This window comes from Lagopus leucura, unplaced genomic scaffold (genome assembly GCF_019238085.1).
Source record: "Lagopus leucura isolate 7727_CA_CO unplaced genomic scaffold, USGS_WTPT01 Super-Scaffold_100015, whole genome shotgun sequence".
Taxonomy (NCBI): Eukaryota; Metazoa; Chordata; class Aves; order Galliformes; family Phasianidae; genus Lagopus; species Lagopus leucura.
This window is the reverse complement of record NW_024962269.1, coordinates 17,290,761-17,309,675: the sequence shown is the minus strand read 5'-3', so window position 1 is coordinate 17,309,675 and position 18,915 is coordinate 17,290,761. Positions and strand designations below refer to the sequence as shown.

Sequence of the window (18,915 nt, the reverse complement as noted above, 5' to 3'; positions counted from 1 at the left end):
GCGGGGCGACGGCGGCTGCGGGCCGCGGGCCCGGCGCTGGGCGCGCAGGAAGGAAGGAAGGAGGGAATGAGGCAGGCTGACGTGAAGGGATGCAAAACAGCTCCTCCTAACTCGGCCGGGAGCGAGGAGCGCGGCGGCGCCGGGGCCCTTTATCTCGCCGCCGTGCCCCCACGTCCCCCCCGCCGCGCCCGGACAAGTTTCCCGGGATCCGAGCGGCCCTACGCCCACCCCCCGACCCGCTCCGGTCGCCGGCGGTCGCCCGGAGCCCGGCCCGCCCCCGGCACCGGGGAACAAAGCTGCGGGGCGCGGCCCGCTCGCCGCCGGGGCTGCGGCGCTGCCCGGAGCGGGGGTGGCCATCGAGTCCCTCCCCGCCCCGTCGGGTCCGGGTCGCCGCCCGCCGCGACCACCTGTAACCGTGGGCCTGGAGCGGCCCCCGCCCGCAGCCCCGGCCTCGAGGCCGCCCGCCCGGTCGGGTTGCGCGGGTCGCTCCGGGAGAGGCAGCACGAGGGGGCGCGGCACAGTTGCTGCCGGGACTCGGCATCCCCGCCCGGAGCCACGGCCCCGTGCTGTGGGGACCTGAGCGACCCGAGGGCACGGCGAAGGGCACGGCGAGGGGCACGGCGAGGGGCACGGCTCCCCCCAGAGGGAAGGGCCAGCCCTGGGCGGGCAGAACTTTCCCCCTTCCTGAAACCCCAGAGCGTCCCGTGGCCGGGGAGCGCCGCTCAGGGCCCGGGGATGTGGGATGGATGGGGGAGGGCCGCGGGGGAACAGGGTGTGATGGCTGCACTGGGGCGAGGGGAGAGCGGGAGGCGACTGGTCTGCGGGGCGGTGGGAGAGGGAGCGAAGGCAGCGGGGCTGTCGCTAAGGCTCATCTCCATGGAAGCACGGAGCTGAACAGACTCATCGCCGCCGAGAGGTGTCTGAAAATGCAGTCCTTTGTCTGGAAGACGCTTCTCATTTTCACTCCGGTTTCCACATCCTTATGTGCAAACTGACATTGCTGATACGTGTAAGCTGTGACTGATCACGGCTGTCACTGCACGTGTGGAGGGTGGTCCGGTGAGCCCAGAACAGCATCTCTGCTCGGAGGGCCCGGTTCAAAGACGGCAGATCCTCCACCACGCACGCACATCACTGCCACACACCTCCGTGCGGCCGCAGCCTTTCCCCGCTGTGTGGGCTTTGTTAGGGCTCGGTTTTTCCATGCAAATATTTGCAGATATTCAAGGATCATCAGTAGGGCTGACGCCGTTCATTGGCCTCCCGCACGGGACGGGCTGGGGAGCGCTTGGGCCGTTGTGAGGAGCGCCTTGGGCGCCGCCGAGGATGGACGCCGAGGGGCAGCGGTCAGCACAGGCTGCCCGAGGGGGGGGGGGGAGGGAGGAAGTCGGTCGTCAGCCAATCAGCGCGCGCGCAGAGCGGCCCCTGCACGCAGCAGCCAATGGCGGCCCGCGCCCAGCATCCCCGCGGAGCCCTGATCTGCGGCGCTGCCCCAGCACGGGAGGTGTGGGTGCGAGCGGTCACTTGTTGGCACCGGAGCGAAGCGGTAACTGTGGGCAAACAAAACCATCCGCCGGCCCCGGTCCCTCCTCTCCCCGAGCAGTACAGCCGGCACAGAGCGCCGCCACTGCCGCTGTGTGGTGGTGGCTGGGCTCGGCCTGGGGTCCCTCCCATGGACGCTGCCTTCCCGCACGGATCCTGCGTGGGTTTCCCACGTGAGCCCGAAGCACGGGGCTCCCACCCTTCAGGACCTGCAGAGCCTCGTGCACGGCTGTGCCCCCCCCAGGGCTCCCTCTGCACCGCAGGCTGCTCTGCGGGCAGCAACTCGGGCAGCCCCATCCCGCTGCTGTGCTGTGGGCATCTCCGTGACGCACAGGGAACTCCCATGGCAGGGGAACTTCTGCCCTGGCTCTGCAGCACCTCAGCCCTCCCGCAGAGCTTTGTGCCAGCGAGATTACTGTTCTGCTTTCCCCCTTCTCTCTCCCAGGTCCTGCTACATATCTTTCTCAAAGGCACAACCAGCATCGTTCCCAGCCGAGCTCCGGCCACCGGCAGGCCGCTTGTGGAGCAGCCACAGCTGGCTGTGATTGCTGCTGGGCTCTGCAGCCCCCAAACACGGCGGAGAAAACGCAGCACAGCCTCGGCCGCTGCTAACGTGCACACACAGAGCTCGCATCAGCCCAGCGGCCTCAGCCAATCAGAGCGCGCAGACAGGATCCTTCCAGCAGCCCACCGGGCTCAGCCAATACGAACGCGCAGACACGACGCTTGCGGCAGCCTCAGCCAATAGCAACACACAGGCACGGTGCTTTTGGCAACGTAGCGGCCGCAGCCAATCGCAGCGCGCGGACACGGCGCTTATCGCAGTCCAAGCCCCGCTCAGATGCGCGGCCCCGAGCAGCCAATCAGAGCTGGCAGGCAGGAAGGATCCCCGCGGCCGTCCGGCGGCCCCGACCGAAGCCGGCCCTGATCGTGCCGCAGCCTCCAGCCGCAGCCAATCGGAGCGCGCGGGCGCGATCCCTGCCGCAGCCTCGCATAACGGGGATTGGCGGCCGTGACACCTGCAGCCAATCAGCTCGCCGGGCCGGCAGTCCTCGCGCAGCCATTGACGTCCCCCGGCCGCGCGCGTGTGTGTGCGCGCGCGTCCCGCCGCGCAGCCCCGCCCCTCCCGGTACCGGCGCGCCGTGGCTGTGGCGCCCCCTGGCGGCGCGGAGGGGAGCAGAGGCCGTGAGGTCCCGGAGCTCCGCCGCGTTTCCGGGGAGGGCGGGGGGCTTCCTGGGGGCGGGGGCGAGGGGGGGTGGTGAGGCCGCAGCGCCCCGGTTCCGGTTCCGGCCGTGTCGTGCAGCCGCCGGGATGATCAACGCCATCCTGGTGTTCAACAACCACGGCAAGCCACGGCTCGTCCGTTTCTACCAGCACCTGGTGCGGGGCGGGGGGCTGCGCGCTGGGGGACCGGGTGGGGCGGGCGGGGTCCGAGGCCGTGGCCGCTCGGTGCTCGCAGGCGGAGGAGGCGCAGCAGCAGATCCTCCGCGACGCTTTCCATATGGTGCTGCGGCGCGACGAGCACGTCTGCAACTTCCTGGAGTGCGGCAGGTACCGCAACGACCGGCCGGGGGGGCTGCGAGCTGCCTGGCCCCTGAGCCCCGCATCCCCCCGCAGTCTGTTCGGCAGCCCTGACTGCAAGCTCATCTACCGGCACTACGCCACGCTGTACTTCGTGTTCTGCGTGGACTCCTCCGAGAGCGAGTTGGGCATCCTGGATCTCATCCAGGTCGGTGCTGCGGGGAGCCCCGAGCTCCGCAGAGCTGCCCGTGCTGCTGCCTGCCCCGTGCCACCCCTGAGACGGCACCCATGAGAGCGGGGAGGTCCGCCCCTGGGCAGGGGGCAGTGAGGGCTGGGGGTCCGGATGGGGCTGAGGTTCTGTGTGGGTCTCACTGTGCTCCCCTTCTCTTCCTCAGGTGTTTGTGGAGACATTGGACAAGTGCTTTGAGAACGTCTGCGAGCTGGATCTCATCTTCCACATGGACAAGGTGGGTGCTGCCTTGGTGCGCTCCTCTGTGCTCCTGGGAGCAGCGCCTGGCTCTGAGCTTGGGGGTCACTGTGCCAAGAGTGGAACCCCACCACTCCGGGCTGCTGCGGGGACAGGGGTGCGCAGCTCTGCTCTTTGCCTCCTGCACAGCCCTGTGCTGATGGAGATGTATGTGGGGTGGCTGTGTGTGGGCGCTTTGCCCCTTGCTGCACCACAGCACACCGTGGAGTGTAAGGGGAAAAAAAAAGGGAGGAACAATGGAAGTGTTTGGAATGCAGTGTTTGGTAAACTTCGATTTGAGCACAGCCTCTGCGCTTCCTCTTCAGGCGGACAGAATCCCAGGGAGGAAGCGTCCTCCTTTGATGTCCCGGATGGAGCTGCAGATAGCGGGGCTGTGCGCAGGGGTGGTGCGGGGCTGATAAGGCCTTCCTGCCTGCTGGGAGGCAAAACCTGACAGCAAAAAACAAGTGGGAAAATCAGTGGTGCTGTAAATGTTCCCTTCCTGTTTTGGATACCAAATTCTGAACTCTGTGACTGAGAAACAAACGTGGAAGTGTGCTCCAGTGGTCAGGGCTGCTCTGCACCTGGCTCGTAACTCTGACTCTGCCATTGGGTTGGTTGGCTCTCAGCTTGCAGGGATGTCGCTAGGCCAGTTATCTTGTCAGGAAAAGTGCTCTTATCAAAGGAAGTAAAAGGAGAGGGAGAGGAGGGGAGAGAGCAGTGAGAAAGGAGGAGCACTCGGGGTGGTGGTGACAGCCCTGTCTGCGGCTGTGTGCACAGTGCTCCTGTGGGGTCAGGACCCAGCGCTGTGAGCGGCACAACCCGCCCTCCTCTGATCTCTGCTGATGAGATGAGGGTTCAGAGGAGACAGTCAGGAGGGTTTCTGCTGGGGAGAGCCCCAGCTCAGCCCCCCGGGCTCCCATGCACTCGCTGTGCTCACAGCAGCGCCACAGCCGTGTTTGGCCGTGCGGCGCCTTGGCTCAGTGCCCGCTGCCGGCTGCCATCCCAGGGCTCAGCCCCACGGTGCGGCCGTACCTCAGAGCACAGCGTGTTTTGCTCGGTAGCTGCAAGGTCCCAGAGGAGACATGGATTGCTCCTTGGAAAACAAAGGTTGCTTGGGATTGCTGCCCGGTTGGGTTGGGTCCAAGCTAGGTAGATACCAGACCTAAAAGGAGCGCCGTTTCCTGCACCCTGATATTCTGTGCTGTGCTGTCAGAGTGGGGCAGCACAGGGCAGGCGCTGTGCTCAGAGCTGGGTTTTTCCCTGCTCAGAGAAAGGTTCTAGGCAGCATTTTATTTCTCACAGCATTGCTCTGGTGATGTTTGCCACACAGTATTTACAGGCACAATCAGCTGTCATGAGTCCATAAACCAATATCATAACAACCATCTTCCAGTAACAGCCTTTATAATGGAAGTAAACAGAAACCCATAAATCAGTAATCTGCACAGGGAGATTATTAGAAGGTGCTGGCTCAGCAGAGCGCCGTGTTGCTGCCGTGACCAAAGGTGTGTCACAGTGGCACAGTCACCTGCACTCTTGTCCTCGTGTTCCAAACCTCATCCCGGGCTTTTTTTGTGTGTGTTGGGGGGCAGCTTGCTGCTCAGGAACGGCTCCATTCCATCCTGGGGTGTGGGGAGGTGGGGGGCCGGCATGGGGTAGTGGCCAGGTTTGCCCCATGGCACATGCTGGGGCCACATGCTTCTCTTGCCTCACAGGTGCACTACATCCTGCAGGAGGTGGTGATCGGTGGGATGGTGCTGGAGACCAGCATGAATGAGATCGTGGCACAGGCGGAAGCGCAGAGCAGGCTGGAGAAGGCAGAGGTGAGCAGCAGTTTGGAGAGGGTGCTGAGGTGTGGGCGCAGGGCAGGGTGGGCTCTGGGTGCCATGAAGAAGACAGCGTGCTGCAGGCTGTGGGGCCGGGGGTGAGCGAGCCGGTGCCCCCCCAGATGTTCCCAGCCTGCGTGTCCCCAGGGAGAGGGCATAGGGTGGGTGCTCCCCATTGAAGGGTGCAGGGAGCAGCCAGCACGTGGTTATTGCTGTGCTGTCAAGGTTAATAGCGTGCAGTGAAACCTTTATGGTCCATCGGCACTGTCATCATGAGGATGCAGCATGCAGTGACAGCAGGGATGGGATTTGGGTGTGGGGCTGGCACCCACCGCTCCCCCCAGGGGGGGCTCTCGGCTGCGCCATCCCGCGCCGTCTCAGCCGTGAAGAACATCAACCTGCCGGAGATGCCACGCAACATCAGCATCGGGGACATCAACATCAAAGTGCCCAACCTATCGCAGTTCATGTGAGCATCCCAGCGTGGGGGGCCGGAGCTGAGGCTGACTCTGCTTGAGATTCCTCAGTGCAGAAATGTGGCTGTGGCGCAGCCATGGTGGTGCTGCTCCTCCATCCTCCCGGTGTGGGGCTCGCTCTGCCCGCCTGTGTTCCCTGCCCACACTGCTCCTGTTGGGGCCCTGAGAGATTGGCGCTGGTGTCACGGGGCAGGGCAGCGGGGTGTGAGCTGCTGGGAGCTGCCAGTGTACCCTGCTGTGCCGGGAACACGTGGATGTGAGCAGCGAGCGTGTCCTGTTCCAAATAAACCACTGTGTGAACCCTTCTGTGGTGTGTGCTGCTGGGCCGGGGCTGTGGGTCTGGCCAGTGGGGGGGAAATGGGGCTGTGGGTGCTGCCTGTGGGGGCTGTGGCGGTGTGGCTCTGGCAAGGTGCCTGCCCAGACGCCGAGATAGGTCATTGCCTCCTGCTGGGCTGTGGAAGCCTGTGACCTCCTGTCCTCGTCCCTGCCCAGTGCCTGGAGCCAGCAGGCAGTGAACACAGGCTGGGCAGCCCTATCTCGGGGCAGAGGTGCCCCACAGCCCCTCCTGGCCACCATCCTGCATTGGGTGCGGGGGCCCCTTCCTGTGCCGTTTCCCTCCCCGCCAGCTGCGCTCCCGCGGGCTCTGCCTCCACTTCCCCTGGCAGGGAAACAGTGACTCTGCTTGGAAGGAATTTTTCTGCTCTCCCCTCCCCACCACTTAACCCTTCCCCAGCTGGCCACCGGCCCCCAGCAGCACGCGAGGGGTCACTGGACTGAGCCGCTTTTCATCGCCTCCAGCCCTCCTCCTCCTCCTCCTCCTCCTCCTCCTGCTGCCGCATGGCTGCCACGCGGTGGTGGGAGCTGTGAGCGGTGCAGAGATGAGTCCGGGTGTGGGGGGGATGGGTTCTGTGGTTGTGGGGGTCTGAGGGGTCGGGGCGGTGGGGGGCTCAGCGCGGTGCTCCTGCCCATGCCCGGTATGCAGGGGGGACTCATGGAGCGGGGCTGGGGGAATCCTGGCTGCAGCGAGCAGTGCCTTTTCTCCAGCCCGGTGCCGTGGTGGTCAGTGGCGCAGGACGTGCCTGGCTGCACATGACAAGGAGACGTTCTGGCACCTCCGGTACGGGCTGCATCCCCACCGCCCTTTCCTGTATCCTGCTGGAGCTGGGAAGCACAGGGCTGGGTAAGTCCCGCTGCTGCTCCCTGCTGTAGCCCCGGCCTTGCCGCCCGCAGGACGGGGCAGGGAGAAAGGGACGGGCTGAGCCCTCGGCCCCGTCCCCACACCCAGGAGAGCTGCAGCCCCGAGCCCAGCAGTGTAGGGACCGCCCAGCGCTGTGCTCCCCAGCTGCCTGCACAGGGGAAGCAAGAACTGGCGTTGGGGCCCCGTCCCAGCCCTGCGTGGCTGCCAGGTACTGCCCCCCCACCAGCCGGGGGTGTCTGGCACCCATGGGCGCAGGGTTCTCCTGAGCTCCGTTCACTTGTGGGAACTCCTCTGTCCTCCAGACCCTTCGCCACTGGTGAGGAGGGGGGATGTGGGCAGATAGAGCCTGGCATGCGCCCAGCCCCTCTGCGGGCACCTGCACTGCCCAAACTGCAGTGTTTGCCCTCACCCTGCCAAGGACTGGGTGAGCCTGCTCACTCCCAGGGGAGAAACGCTCCAGCCCTGCTTCCCGGGAACTGCACAGGGCTGCCAACTGCAAATCTATCCACATCCACCCAGCCCCGCAGGCTGCTTGCAGCTGGGACAGGCGGTGCCAGGTGGGACGCAGGGAGCCGCATGGGGCACAGCATGGAGGGACATGGGAGCCGGGTGGGACATGGGGGTGCTGGGCAGGGGCTGAACGGTGTGGCACCCCCGAGCAGGGATGATTTGCAGGGTGCCCGGGTGCTGGGCGAGCACAGCCTGGTGGTGTTGCTCTCGAGTGCTGCCCTGCTCCCTTCCCTGCCGCCTCTGGGGTTGATTGTGCTGGTAAAGGCTGGTGCTCCCGAGCAGTGCCTCCCGGACAGGGCAGTGGTGCATCTGGGATGTCCCCTGTGCCCGGACCTGGGGTGCCTGCCCTGTGCCGGGCCCCGGCCCTGTGCTGGGCACACGATGTCCGTTCCGGGACCCCCTCTGCCCGCCCCCCAGCCAGCAGCCCAGGGGTTAAGGTGACGAGCAGCGGTTCAGGTTACTTCCCCTGGAGTTCGGGGAGGAAACTTTCCTCCCGCTGCCGCCCGAGCTAACGGGGCAGCGGCAGCGGGGCGGTGAGCAGCGGTCGGCACACCGACGGGAGTCCCGGCGGCCCCGTTTCGCCGCGGCTGAACGCGGGGCGGTGAGTGGGGCACGGATGGGGCTGGGGTCTGCCGGGGCTCCGCGGGCCGGGCGGGGGGACGGGAGCTGCGACTGCACGGGGGAATGGAGCGCGGTGTGAGCGAGGGCTCCGGGAGGGACACGCGGAGACGGAGCGAGGGCAGCTCCGGAGGGCTGTGGGGTGTGCGTGGGGGGCTGTGGGGTGAACCCCTGTCTGCGCGCCCCGGGGCCGGAGGTGTCGCGTCCGTGCCCGCCCGTGGGGCGATGTTTACGGGTGTGCAAGCGGGGACGCGGGCTGGGGGGCGGGCGGGGCTGGGGAGAGCTGGCAGAGGTGGGAGGAGTGCGGGGTCGAATGCCCGCAGTGCGGTGCCGAGATGTCTGTGCGGGGGGCATGGCTGCACCGCCGGGCTCCGGGCAGCCCCCCCCTCAGAGGGCTCAGGCTCAGAGATATGCATCTGGGAGCTGCTGGGCACAGGTCACAGTGTTGGGCACACCGGGGAGCTGCAGTGCTTTGAGGACACCGCTCAGCCCCTGCCCTGCTTTGCCCTCTGTTCCTGTACCTTTGCCAGCTGTACCAGCCCGGGTCACACTGCTGGAGGTATCAGTCCTTGGGAAAACGAGTTTCTATTCCCATTGTGAGGTGCACACAATGTTTTCTCTTCCCCACCTTGCCCTGCATGGGGACTTTGCTCCTTTGTCTTTGGCTGTGCCCATGGGAGCCCTGGGCAGAGCTCAGGGGGATCAGCCCAGTGAGGTTGGGGTTGCTCTCCCATGCAGGCAGGTGCACGAGGAAGGTGTGTCCTGGTCATGAACCACTTGCAGCGCGCCTGGCCCGGTGCCTTTGCTCAGCTCCCAGCTGGGAGGCGCAGGCCAAACTGAGCCCCCAGGCCCACCAGCATTCTCCCAGCTGTGTGCTGTGCGGTTTGGGATCCCCAGCTCAGGGGCACATGGGGAGCTGCTGGGTGCGGTATGGCCAGCCTGTGCGGGGTATGTGAGTGCTGGAGTTCGAGCTCCCAGCGCACACCTGTTAATGCAGCCCTGGGCTTTGAGAGGCAGGGGAGTTCCTCCCTGGCTCTGAGGACCCCCAGCTGCGATGCCGTGCTCTCCCTGCCTGCACAGGGGGCCCTGGCTGTGCCCTTGCTGAGGGCCAGCACCCGCCCTGCTGCACTGCCTTCCCTATGGTGAGGTGGGGATGCGGCTGCTGGCTGTGACCCCTCTCTGTCCCTCCTTTTGCAGGGCCACACCGCTGCCCTGGAGGGATGCCGGGAGCCCTGGCCCGGAGCCATGCCCGCTCCTGTGCCCATCCCTGGAGGTGCAGCCCTGAGCTCCCGCAGTGCCCCAGTGCTTGGGATTAGCGCAGCTGCAGTGTGGGGAGGCGGGTGGGTGGAAGGCTCATCCTGAGCCTCATGGTCTTTTAATTGTTCACCCATTAACTTGGACTAATAAACCCTGTGGAAGCAAGAGGCTAAAAGCCGTGCCAGCCCAGCACAGCTCCTCTGCACGCCGCTCCGCAGCCTCGCCATGGCAGCCGGCTTCTTCATCAGCAAGAGTGTGGGCATCGTGGGCATCGTGCTGGCGCTGGGTGCCGTGGCCACCATCATTGCGCTGTCTGTGGTGTATGCACAGGAGAAGAACAAATCATCAGGAGGCAGCGGCAGCACCGACACCACCACCACCACCACCACCACTGCCAGCACCACCACTGCCCCCGACAACCCCTGGAACCGCTGGCGGCTGCCGACGGCGCTGAAGCCGGAGAGCTACGAGGTGACGCTGCAGCCCTTCCTGACGCCTGATGCCAACAACATGTACATCTTTAGGGGCAACAGCAGCGTGGTCTTCACCTGCGAGGAAGCCACCGACCTGATCCTGATCCACAGCAACAAGCTGAACTACACGCTGCAGAATGGCTTCCACGCCTCGCTGCACGCGGTGAACGGCTCCACACCGCCCGCCATCAGCAACACGTGGCTGGAGACCAACACGCAGTACCTGGTGGTGCAGCTGGCCGGGCCGCTGCAGCAGGGCCAGAGCTACCGCCTCTTCAGCAACTTCACCGGGGAGCTGGCTGACGATCTGGCTGGATTCTACCGCAGCGAGTACACCGAGGGCAACGTCACCAAGTAGGCGCAAGGCTGGCGGGGAGGGGGCATGGCGCTGCGGGGGGAGGTGGCCGCGGTGCCAGGAGCCTCTCCATGAGTGCAGGTTGCCTGTGTGCATGCGCCCTTGTGAGCGGGCAGGGGACTCTGGCTCCTCACGGGCTGTCAGCCCCTTGGCAGAGGGGACGAGAGCCCGGGCGCCGTGGTGCTGATGGGTTCGCTTGCAGGGTGGTGGCCACCACACAGATGCAGGCCCCTGATGCGAGAAAAGCCTTCCCCTGCTTTGATGAGCCGGCCATGAAGGCCGTCTTCACGGTGACGATGATCCACCCCTCCGATCACAAGGCCATCTCCAACATGCCTGCCAACAGTGAGTGGGGCAGGGGAGCTCTGTGCCGGGTGGGCGGGCGGGCGGCTGAGCTGCTCCGTGCTCCCTGCAGACACCTACCAGCTGGAGATGGATGGGCAGAGCTGGAACGTCACCCAGTTCAACCCCACGCCCAAGATGTCCACCTACCTGCTGGCCTTCATCGTCAGCCAGTTTAACTACATAGAAGACAACACTGGGGAGGTGCAGGTGAGCTGAGCGCCGTCCCGCGCACCCAAGGTGCAGCCAGGGCAGCAGCTGAGCCTGGAACCATCTCTCCTCTCAGATCCGCATCTGGGGCCGCCCCGCAGCCATCGCTGAAGGGCAGGGCGAATACGCGCTCGAAAAGACCGGACCCATCCTCAGCTTCTTTGAGAGGCACTACAACACGGCATACCCGCTGCCCAAGTCCGGTGGGTGCGGGGGCCGTGGGGCCATGCTGTGCTGCTGGCAGCTGCTCCAGCTGTGGCCATGTGCCAATGGCGCCTCTCCATCCTCCAGATCAGGTCGCCCTGCCCGACTTCAACGCGGGCGCGATGGAGAACTGGGGACTGGTCACCTACCGGGAGAACGCGCTGCTCTATGACAATGCCTACTCCTCCATTGCCAACAAGGAGCGCGTGGTGACCGTCATCGCCCACGAGCTGGCCCATCAGGTACCTGCCGGGCCCCTGCTCGCCCCTGGAGCCACAGTGCCCCGCTGACAGGGCGCTCTGCTCCTCTGCAGTGGTTTGGGAACCTGGTGACGCTGCGGTGGTGGAATGACCTGTGGTTGAACGAGGGCTTTGCCTCCTACGTGGAGTACCTGGGCGCAGACTCAGCAGAGCCCACCTGGAACATTGTGAGTGCTGGTCCCAGCGACGTGGGGCATAGGGCGTGTGTATGGGACTTGGGGCACGTGTGTGGGGCTCAGAGTAGAGTTATACTGTACAGAGCACGGGTATGCTGTGTAGAGCACAGGTACGGGATGTGGGGCATGTGTCTGGGGCCTGGAGCGTGGGTGTGGAGCATGAGGCACGGGAGACAAGTATGTGGCACAAGGCATGGGCATGGGGATATGAGGCAAGGGCACGGGCACCCCCTGCTGCCCAGCGCCCAGGTGCTGCCCTGCTGCAAATGCTGCGCTGATGGCTGCACCGACCCCCGCAGAAAGACCTGATGGTACTGAATGAATTGCACTCGGTGATGGCGACCGATGCCCTGACCACCTCCCACCCGCTCACCTTCAGCGAGGATGAGATCAACACTCCAGCAGAGATCAGCGAGGTCTTTGACAGCATCGCCTACAGCAAGGTGGGTGCTCAGCATCGGGCAGCGCGAGGTCCCCGGCGGTCGCTGTGTGCTCAGAACCTCACTGCTGTTTCCACAGGGAGCATCGGTGCTGCGGATGCTCTCTGACTTCCTCACTGAAGACGTGTTCAAGGAGGGGCTGCAGGTGAGCTGAGGGTTGCTGGGCTGCGTTGTGGTGCATGTGTCTGCGGCAGGTGGTCTTTTTCTCCTCCCTGGGGCTCCATGGGGCTCCTCTGCCCCTCCCCACCCAGCTTTCCTGGTGCTCTCCTGCAGTCCTACCTCCACACCTTTGCCTACGGAAACACCGTGTACACAGACCTGTGGGACCACCTGCAGGAGGTATGAGCGGAGTGGGCAGCTCTCCGTGCTGCTCCCACCCTCCCCACCCCCTCCGGGTCCAGTGGCTGCATTCTCCCCTGGGCGAGGGGTTCGGTTCCTGCATGGGTCTGGGCCCCACAGCACCGGGGAACACTGCCAACACCTCTCACAGGCTGTCAACAACAACAGCGTGCCTCTGCCCAACACCATCAGTGACATCATGGACCGCTGGACGCTGCAGATGGGTTTCCCTTTGGTGACTGTCAACACACTCAATGGCAGCATCAAGCAGAGCCACTTCCTTCTCGACTCCAACTCCACAGTGGAGAGACCTTCCGTGTTCGAGTGAGTGGGGCTGGGACTGTGGTGCTGTGGAGTGTGGAGGGGATGGGGGGGGTGGGTGGTGAGAAATGGCTGTTGGCCTTGTGTCCCCTGCACAGCTACACCTGGATTGTCCCCATCACCTGGATGACGCCTAGCAGAACTGGGGACAGGTATTGGCTGGTGAACGTCTCAGGTATGGTGCTGGGGTCTGGGCTGGGGGCTCGCTGCCCCCCCATGTGCTGGTGGGTTCGGGGCAGGAGCAGAACCCCTCTGCCTGCACAGACACCAACACCGACTTCAGTGTGGGCAGCTCCACCTGGCTCCTGCTGAACCTCAACGTCAGCGGCTACTTCCGCGTCAACTACAACCAGGAGAACTGGGATCAGCTCCTGCAGCAGCTCTCCGACAACCACCAGGTACGTGGGACTCCCATCCCACACGCCCCACGCTGGTGCTGCCCTGTGGCACCGCCTCTGCTCTCCCCCAGGTCATCCCCGTCATCAACCGGGCGCAGATCATCGATGATGCCTTCAACCTGGCCAGGTGAGCGGGGTGGCCGGGCGGCCTGGTGGGATGCACGGCACGGGTGGCACAGGGATCTCCACGCTGCCATCTCCCCGCTGCAGGGCACTGCAAGTCGATGTGACGTTGGCACTGAATACCACGCGCTTCCTGAGCAGGGAGACAGAGTACATGCCTTGGCAGGCAGCGCTCAGCAACCTGCAGTACTTCCAGCTGATGTTCGACCGCAGCGAAGTGTTCGGGCCCATGAGGGTGAGCGCAGCCCCAGGGGGTGCTGAGGGCCGGGGCTGCTGTGGGGGCTGCATGCTGAGCCCTGCCCACCCGCCCTGCAGAAATACATCCAGAAGCAAGTGACTCCGCTCTTTGAGCACTACAAGAGCATCACCAGCAACTGGACAACCATCCCCGTCAACCTGATGGATCAGTGAGTGCCGCAGAGCTCTGGGCTGCCTGCTGCCCTGTGCACAGTGCGGCACTCACTGCACTGTGCTCCAGGGGGGACGCGCAGCCCCCCATGTGGCCAGTGGGTGCCAGAGGCTGTGCGCCCATCCCAGCCCTGCGGGCTGCTCTCTCCCCCAGGTACAACGAGGTCAATGCCATCAGCACAGCCTGCTCCTACGGCATCACTGAGTGCCAGAAGCTGGCCACCGACCTCTTCAACCAGTGGAAGAACAATGTCAGCAACAACCCGTGAGTGCTGCAGTGCCATGGCTGGGCACAGAGAGGCTGGGCTCCGTGCTGAGACATCTCTCCCCGACAGCATCACCCCGAACCTGCGCTCCGCCATCTACTGCAGCGCCGTGGCCACAGGCGGGGAGGAGGCGTGGGACTTCATATGGGAGCGCTTCCTCGAGGCTCCTGTGGTGTCCGAGGCCGACAAGCTGCGCACAGCCCTGACCTGCAGCACTGAACCCTGGATCCTCCAGCGGTGGGTGCAGGGCTGGGGGGGGCCCGGCTCTGCCCCCGCAGCCTCTCACCTGGCAGCTCCCCCCACCCAGGTACCTGCAGTACACCCTTGACTCCACCAAGATCCGCAGGCAGGACGCCACCTCCACCATCAACAGCATCGCCAGCAACGTGGTGGGGCAGCCGCTGGCCTGGGACTTCATCCGAGGCAACTGGAAGACACTTTTCAGCCAGTGAGCACTGCGTGGGGCGGGGAGCAGCAGCAGCAGCAGTTGCCTGTGTGCCGGGGGGGACGCTGGGCAGCTCCAACACGGCTCAGCCATCTGTCCCGTCCCCCAGGTACGGCGGTGGCTCCTTCTCTTTCTCCCGGCTGATTACAGCCGTCACCCAACGCTTCAACACGGAGTTTGAGCTGCAGCAGGTGAGCGGCTGCCAGCTGGCACCTCTGCACCCGGGTCCCTCTGTCCCGCCGAGCCCTGCATGTGCCCTGCTCCGCTTGCCGTCGCGGTGTGCTCGCTGCGGGGTCCCCCCGCCTCCCCAGCCCTTCTGTCCCCCCCCTCGCAGCTGGAGCAGTTCAAGGCAGACAACCAGGACGTCGGCTTCGGCTCGGGGACGCGCGCCTTGGAGCAGGCGCTGGAGCGGACCAGGACCAACATCAACTGGGTGAATGAGAACAAGGAGGTCGTGCTCGCCTGGTTCAGCGCCGAGACCGCCTCCAGCTAAGTCTGCTCTGCGCACCGCCGCGCCGCGGGGTCCGCCGTCGCTCCCCGAAGCCGCTCCGGCCGCTCGCCCGCTCCGTCCCCGTCCCGCGCCCACCCCGGAGCGCTGCCGCCCGCCGCCCCGGCCCGCCCGGCCGAGCCCTTCGCTGCTCGTGACGGGAAGCGCCCGGCGCCTGGATGATGGGCGGGGGGGCACGGGGCCGGGCACAGCGAGGGCTCGTGCCAGACGTGGGGTCTCGTAAATAAAGAGGTGCACGGGAGCGCGGTGTGGCAGCGGCTGCGAAGCTGAGCGGGGCCGGGGCAGGAAATGGCTGGAGCAGAGGCTGTTAGGAGCCCGGTGCTAAGTGGCTCCGGGGGCTGCGCCGACGCCAGCGCTCGGCCTCTCCGTCTGACGGCTGCGTGTGAGCTCGGCCGCGGCGCTCCGGGGGGGGCGGCGCAGCTCCTCGAGCCCCAACCCCAAACCCTCGTGGGTGCAGAAGGGATGGAGGGGTCGGCGGGTGGATGGGCACTGTGCCCCGGCGGTCGGTGGGACTTGGGCAGGTGGAGGGCTGAGGGAGACCAGAAATGGGGTCCCTCTGTCACTCCAGCCCTGGGGACGTCTCTGAGCTGTGGGACAGTACACCAAGCCCCGAGACTGGGGGCAGCACATCGAGGTGTGTAATGTGGAAGTGAAGGCTGAACATTGCCCTCCCACAACCCCACCCGGGGCCCCATTCCCTGTCGGAACGCAGTGATCAGGAGCCCCGCAATAACCAAAGGCAAAGTGCAGCAGTGCACAGCAGCTTTAATGAGGAGCCCCTCCCAGTGTCCCGCAGTGCCTCTTGGCACTGTCCCCACGCTGCGTCATCAGCTGTGGGCACCGCATCAGCTCCACCACCCCCAGCACCGTGCGGGGCTGCAGCCGGGCAGGACAGGGGTCCCGTGGACGTCGGAGGAGATGAACACGTCCTGGTCCAGGGGGCTGCCGATCTGCAGAAAGGCTGTGTGTCAGGCGGCTGCGTGGGGCAGTGCTGTGGCCACTTGCATGCATCCTGGGCTGGCTCTGCATCTCCTGTGCTGTGCCCCCACTCCATGCAGTCACCCTGGTCACAGCACACACGTGCACTGCAAGAGCATCCTCCATCCCACCCCACCACATCCCAGGCTCCACCGTCAGCCCGCATGCACCCGTGTGTACCTGAGAGCCGCATGTGTGGAGTCCTGAAGGTCCCATGGCCTTTGCTCTCATCCCAGGATGCAGGGAGGGGGCTGCGGGCTCCGTGCAGCAGGAGGGACCTGTCCTGGTGCCTGTGGTTGCTGCGCATCTCCGCGGGGGCTCAATCAGGGTCGCTGCTCTGATGCTGCACAGCGGTGATGGTGAGGGCTGTGACATAAAGCCCGGCGTCCCATGCAGCTCCGGGGGGGTCCCCGCGGTGGGGCTGTAGGACGGTGATGACCAGAGCCCCATCCCCACGTCAGGAACCACGTGCAGCTGCGGACGGGTCTCCAACACGGGGCCGTTGGAGAGCGACCCCCAGGTCCCCGTCCCCGCATCCAGAGCCCCGCGCAGCTCTGGGGGGGTCCCCCAACCCTCCGAGCCGGGGGGCGAATTCTCCTGCAGGGCTGGGGAGCGCGGCCGGGGCTGCGGGGGCTGGCAGCAGCCCAGGCCCCCGGGGCAGAGCGGGCAGCGGCGGGCGGCCGCCCCGCGGCGCAGTAGCAGCACCTCCTCGCTGAGGCCCAGCAGCGCCGAGAGGTGGGCGATGTAGCGCGTGGCGAGGCGCAGGGTCTCGATCTTGGTGAGGCTCTGCCCGGCGGGCGCCAGCGCGGGTGGTAGGTAGTGCCGCAGCCGGTGCATGGCCTGCGCCAGCCGCCGCATCCGCAGCTTCTCCCTCTCGCTGGCGCTCTGCCGTGAGCCCCCGGCCGCCCCTGATCCCCTCCTGCCCGCCGGACCGCAGCACTGCCGCAGCCCGGACCCACTGCTGGGTCTGCAGAGCTCCCCGGTTGGTGTCGGGGTGGCGGCTGTTGGGGTCTGGAGGCTGCGGGGCGGCAGTGGGGACCCGGCCATGGTGGGCTCCACTCTGGGGCTGCGCACGTCTGGGGGTCCTTGGGCAGCCCTGGCTTTATGTGGGCCCAAGGTGTGAGGTGGCAATTCTGTGGCCACCTGGAGGTGTCAAAACCTACATGGTGTGGGCTGGGACTGGACCGGGAGCCTGGGAAAGCCGGACCCATTTGCGGAGGTGTCAGTTCTGACTCCTCCAGCCCTTAATTGTCACTGCCCAGTGCTGGGAAGTGTGCAAGGACCAATTCACACGGTCATGAGAGATGCTAACGTGCCGACCAGCCCTGCCAGCACCCGCACTGCGGCACGGCACTATGGGGCAGCAAGGCCTTGACCTTCCATTGCCAGCATCTCTGGCATCCCCGCACCGCTCTGCCCCTTGCGTGGCTGAAAGATGGGGGTCCTGAGTGTCTCTGCATCCAGCCATGCTGCTTCAGTCTCCCTGACTCTGTGGGATGCTGCTGTGTGTCCCTGAGATGCTTACATGCAACTGGGCACACTATCGGTGTGATTGTGGACACGCAGTGAGCTATGCTGCTTGCCCAGCTGTGGCAAACCCCAGGCCCTGACCCCAGCATGTGGGCAGCACTGTGGTGAGGTGCTCCAGGGCACAGGTCCTGCCTGCGGCCTTTGGGCTCAGCCAGTAGAACTGTGGGTGGGAGATCCTGGGGTTAAGAGCTGGTGCTGGGCAGGAGGGTGCCAAGATGGGATGGGAGCTGCAGGAGTGCTCAGGTTTGGATCTGGGTTCCTGGCCTCCAAAATCTATCCCTGCACCCTCAGCGCAGTGCCCTGTGCTGCATTCCATCAGCACAGCATGGAGGGAGCAGGGGATCCCGGCTCCCCGATAGGGAGCTGCAGGCACTGCTCTGCAGGGGCTCTGACCCCAGCCCCGGCCGCGCTCCAGCACTTGTCTAAACACTGAGGGAGGTGGGAAGTGCCTGCCCAGCAGGGCCGCAAAACTCATTACCTGGGAGCTCGTCAGCTAATGAGACACAGGAGGGGGTCTGGGAACAGGGGGGAGCAGTTGTGGGACTGCGCAGGGGGATGTGTGGGGAAGGGGCTGTGCCCAAGGCTGTGCCCGTGGCTGTGGAGCTCCCTCTGAGCGCCCCCAAACACCCCTCTGCGCTTCTGGGCTGGATCCTCTGCAGACCCCCAGGTCCCCAGTGCAGCTCCAACCCTGTGGGTGTGCAGCTGGTGTCAGGAGCCTGAGCACAGAGCTGTACAGCATTCCAGTGTGCTCAGACCTCGGATGGGATGGCGCAGGGGCACTTCTTCCACCGAGGGCAGAGGAACAGCTGGGAAATCACCAGCATTTATCCGCTGCATCTGTGGCATCCGCGGGGTGAAAAATGCTGTGTCCTTGTGGCACCCGGCTGGTGGCAGACAGCCTGAAGCAGGGTGGAGGGTGCCTGGGTGCCCTGCGGTGATGTGCCCTGCCAGCACGGCGTGCACCAGGGTGTGCGTGGCTCCAACAGTGCTGGGCACAGTGCGTGGTGGGCAGGGAGTGCCTGCTGTGTCGGCGCTGCTGTGTGCTCAGGTGCAGTGACACCCACACAGCGTGACTGCTGAGGGATGGAGATCCAGTATTGGTGCTGCCCAGCGTGGCGAGGAGTGCGGATGTGCCGCGGCCCCACCGGGGGTGACTGATAGGCAGGGCTGATGTCACCACCTCCATGTCACAGCATGCGCGGGGAAAACCGAATGACTTTCATGTGACCATTGCTGATGAAGCGGTGGCTCACGCAGTCCCATCGCCAGCACTTCCCCGTGGAGCGGCGCACCCCGTGACCGCAGCTGGCTCCGTGCCTCGTGCCCGGCTCCGTGCCCTGCGCGCAGCTCTGTGCCCCGCGAGCAGAGAGGCTGAGCACCCCCGCTATCAGGGGCTGCGCACGTCCTGCCCTGGGGGCTGCGTGCGCTGCTTCACCCCGTGCCACGCAGGGGCCGTCCCAGCGCACGGCCAGGCTGCGCCGCCGATGTGCAGCTGCGGTGCGGTGGGGCCGCGCAGCGGCACAGGGATGCTCTCCCCCCCGGCCTTCCAAGCGCGCTCTCCCTGATCTGTTTTCCTTCCCGCGCGGTGCCGGGTTTCCCTGGAAACCTTTACACCCGCAGCGCGCGACTCCTGTGCGGGGCCTGGGAACGCGGCGGGGGGCCCCCTCCCAGCCCCCTCCCAGCCCCCGGAGCGGGGACAGGGCCACGAATGCCGGGAGGGGC

General features: G+C 65.8%; 3 protein-coding genes across 10 annotated transcripts; 2 read left to right on the top strand and 1 right to left on the bottom strand.

Annotated features, from left to right (window-relative positions):
- The first annotated feature begins 2,801 nt into the window (after positions 1 to 2,801).
- LOC122182536 (AP-3 complex subunit sigma-2) lies at positions 2,802 to 6,140 on the top strand. Of its 5 annotated transcripts, none has more exons than XM_042875921.1 (6): positions 2,802 to 2,922; positions 3,002 to 3,093; positions 3,160 to 3,271; positions 3,459 to 3,530; positions 5,266 to 5,355; positions 5,703 to 6,140. In XM_042875921.1, the coding sequence occupies exons 1-6, from the start codon at positions 2,854 to 2,856 to the stop codon at positions 5,829 to 5,831; spliced, it is 564 nt and encodes a 187-aa protein (XP_042731855.1). In that variant the 5' UTR covers positions 2,802 to 2,853; the 3' UTR covers positions 5,832 to 6,140. The 5 variants fall into 5 exon arrangements, with proteins under 5 accessions (XP_042731855.1, XP_042731854.1, XP_042731858.1 ...); XM_042875920.1 differs by having other exon boundaries at positions 5,248 to 5,355; XM_042875924.1 differs by having other exon boundaries at positions 5,248 to 5,355; positions 5,643 to 6,140.
- Positions 6,141 to 7,058: 918 nt separating this feature from the next.
- Positions 7,059 to 14,725, top strand: LOC122182695 (alanyl aminopeptidase, membrane). 4 transcript variants are annotated; one of them, XM_042876194.1, is made up of 21 exons: positions 7,059 to 7,348; positions 9,636 to 10,244; positions 10,448 to 10,590; positions 10,661 to 10,797; positions 10,874 to 11,000; positions 11,089 to 11,243; positions 11,315 to 11,428; positions 11,737 to 11,880; positions 11,957 to 12,022; positions 12,151 to 12,216; positions 12,368 to 12,540; positions 12,636 to 12,712; positions 12,802 to 12,935; positions 13,007 to 13,062; positions 13,146 to 13,293; positions 13,374 to 13,465; positions 13,621 to 13,731; positions 13,802 to 13,969; positions 14,040 to 14,180; positions 14,287 to 14,368; positions 14,512 to 14,725. In XM_042876194.1, the coding sequence occupies exons 2-21, from the start codon at positions 9,643 to 9,645 to the stop codon at positions 14,668 to 14,670; spliced, it is 2,895 nt and encodes a 964-aa protein (XP_042732128.1). In that variant the 5' UTR covers positions 7,059 to 7,348; positions 9,636 to 9,642; the 3' UTR covers positions 14,671 to 14,725. The 4 variants fall into 4 exon arrangements, with proteins under 4 accessions (XP_042732128.1, XP_042732130.1, XP_042732129.1 ...); XM_042876195.1 differs by lacking the exon at positions 7,059 to 7,348 and adding an exon at positions 8,126 to 8,143; XM_042876193.1 differs by lacking the exon at positions 7,059 to 7,348 and adding an exon at positions 8,462 to 8,761 and having other exon boundaries at positions 8,899 to 10,244.
- Positions 14,726 to 15,440: 715 nt separating this feature from the next.
- On the bottom strand, positions 15,441 to 18,540 carry LOC122182682 (mesoderm posterior protein 2-like). The gene is made up of 2 exons (XM_042876162.1): positions 15,844 to 18,540; positions 15,441 to 15,635 (listed from the first exon to the last, which is right to left on the bottom strand). The coding sequence occupies exons 1-2, from the start codon at positions 16,708 to 16,710 to the stop codon at positions 15,531 to 15,533; spliced, it is 972 nt and encodes a 323-aa protein (XP_042732096.1). The 5' UTR covers positions 16,711 to 18,540; the 3' UTR covers positions 15,441 to 15,530.
- Between the last annotated feature and the right edge of the window lie 375 nt (positions 18,541 to 18,915).

Excerpts from the sequence above, each read along its gene's own strand:
- LOC122182695 (XM_042876194.1), top strand. The coding sequence starts at position 9,643 with ATGGCAGCCGGCTTCTTCATCAGCAAGAGTGTGGGCATCGTGGGCATC. Across the intron at positions 12,217-12,367 it reads TGTGGGACCACCTGCAGGAG|GCTGTCAACAACAACAGCGT; the intron begins GTATGAGCGGAG and ends CACCTCTCACAG. Across the intron at positions 13,970-14,039 it reads GAACCCTGGATCCTCCAGCG|GTACCTGCAGTACACCCTTG; the intron begins GTGGGTGCAGGG and ends CCCCCCACCCAG.
- LOC122182536 (XM_042875924.1), top strand. The coding sequence starts at position 2,854 with ATGATCAACGCCATCCTGGTGTTCAACAACCACGGCAAGCCACGGCTC. Across the intron at positions 3,272-3,458 it reads GCATCCTGGATCTCATCCAG|GTGTTTGTGGAGACATTGGA; the intron begins GTCGGTGCTGCG and ends TCTCTTCCTCAG. Across the intron at positions 3,531-5,247 it reads TCATCTTCCACATGGACAAG|GTGCACTACATCCTGCAGGA; the intron begins GTGGGTGCTGCC and ends CTTGCCTCACAG.
- LOC122182682 (XM_042876162.1), bottom strand. The coding sequence starts at position 16,710 with ATGGCCGGGTCCCCACTGCCGCCCCGCAGCCTCCAGACCCCAACAGCC. Across the intron at positions 15,636-15,843 it reads TCCACACATGCGGCTCTCAG|ATCGGCAGCCCCCTGGACCA; the intron begins GTACACACGGGT and ends GCCTTTCTGCAG.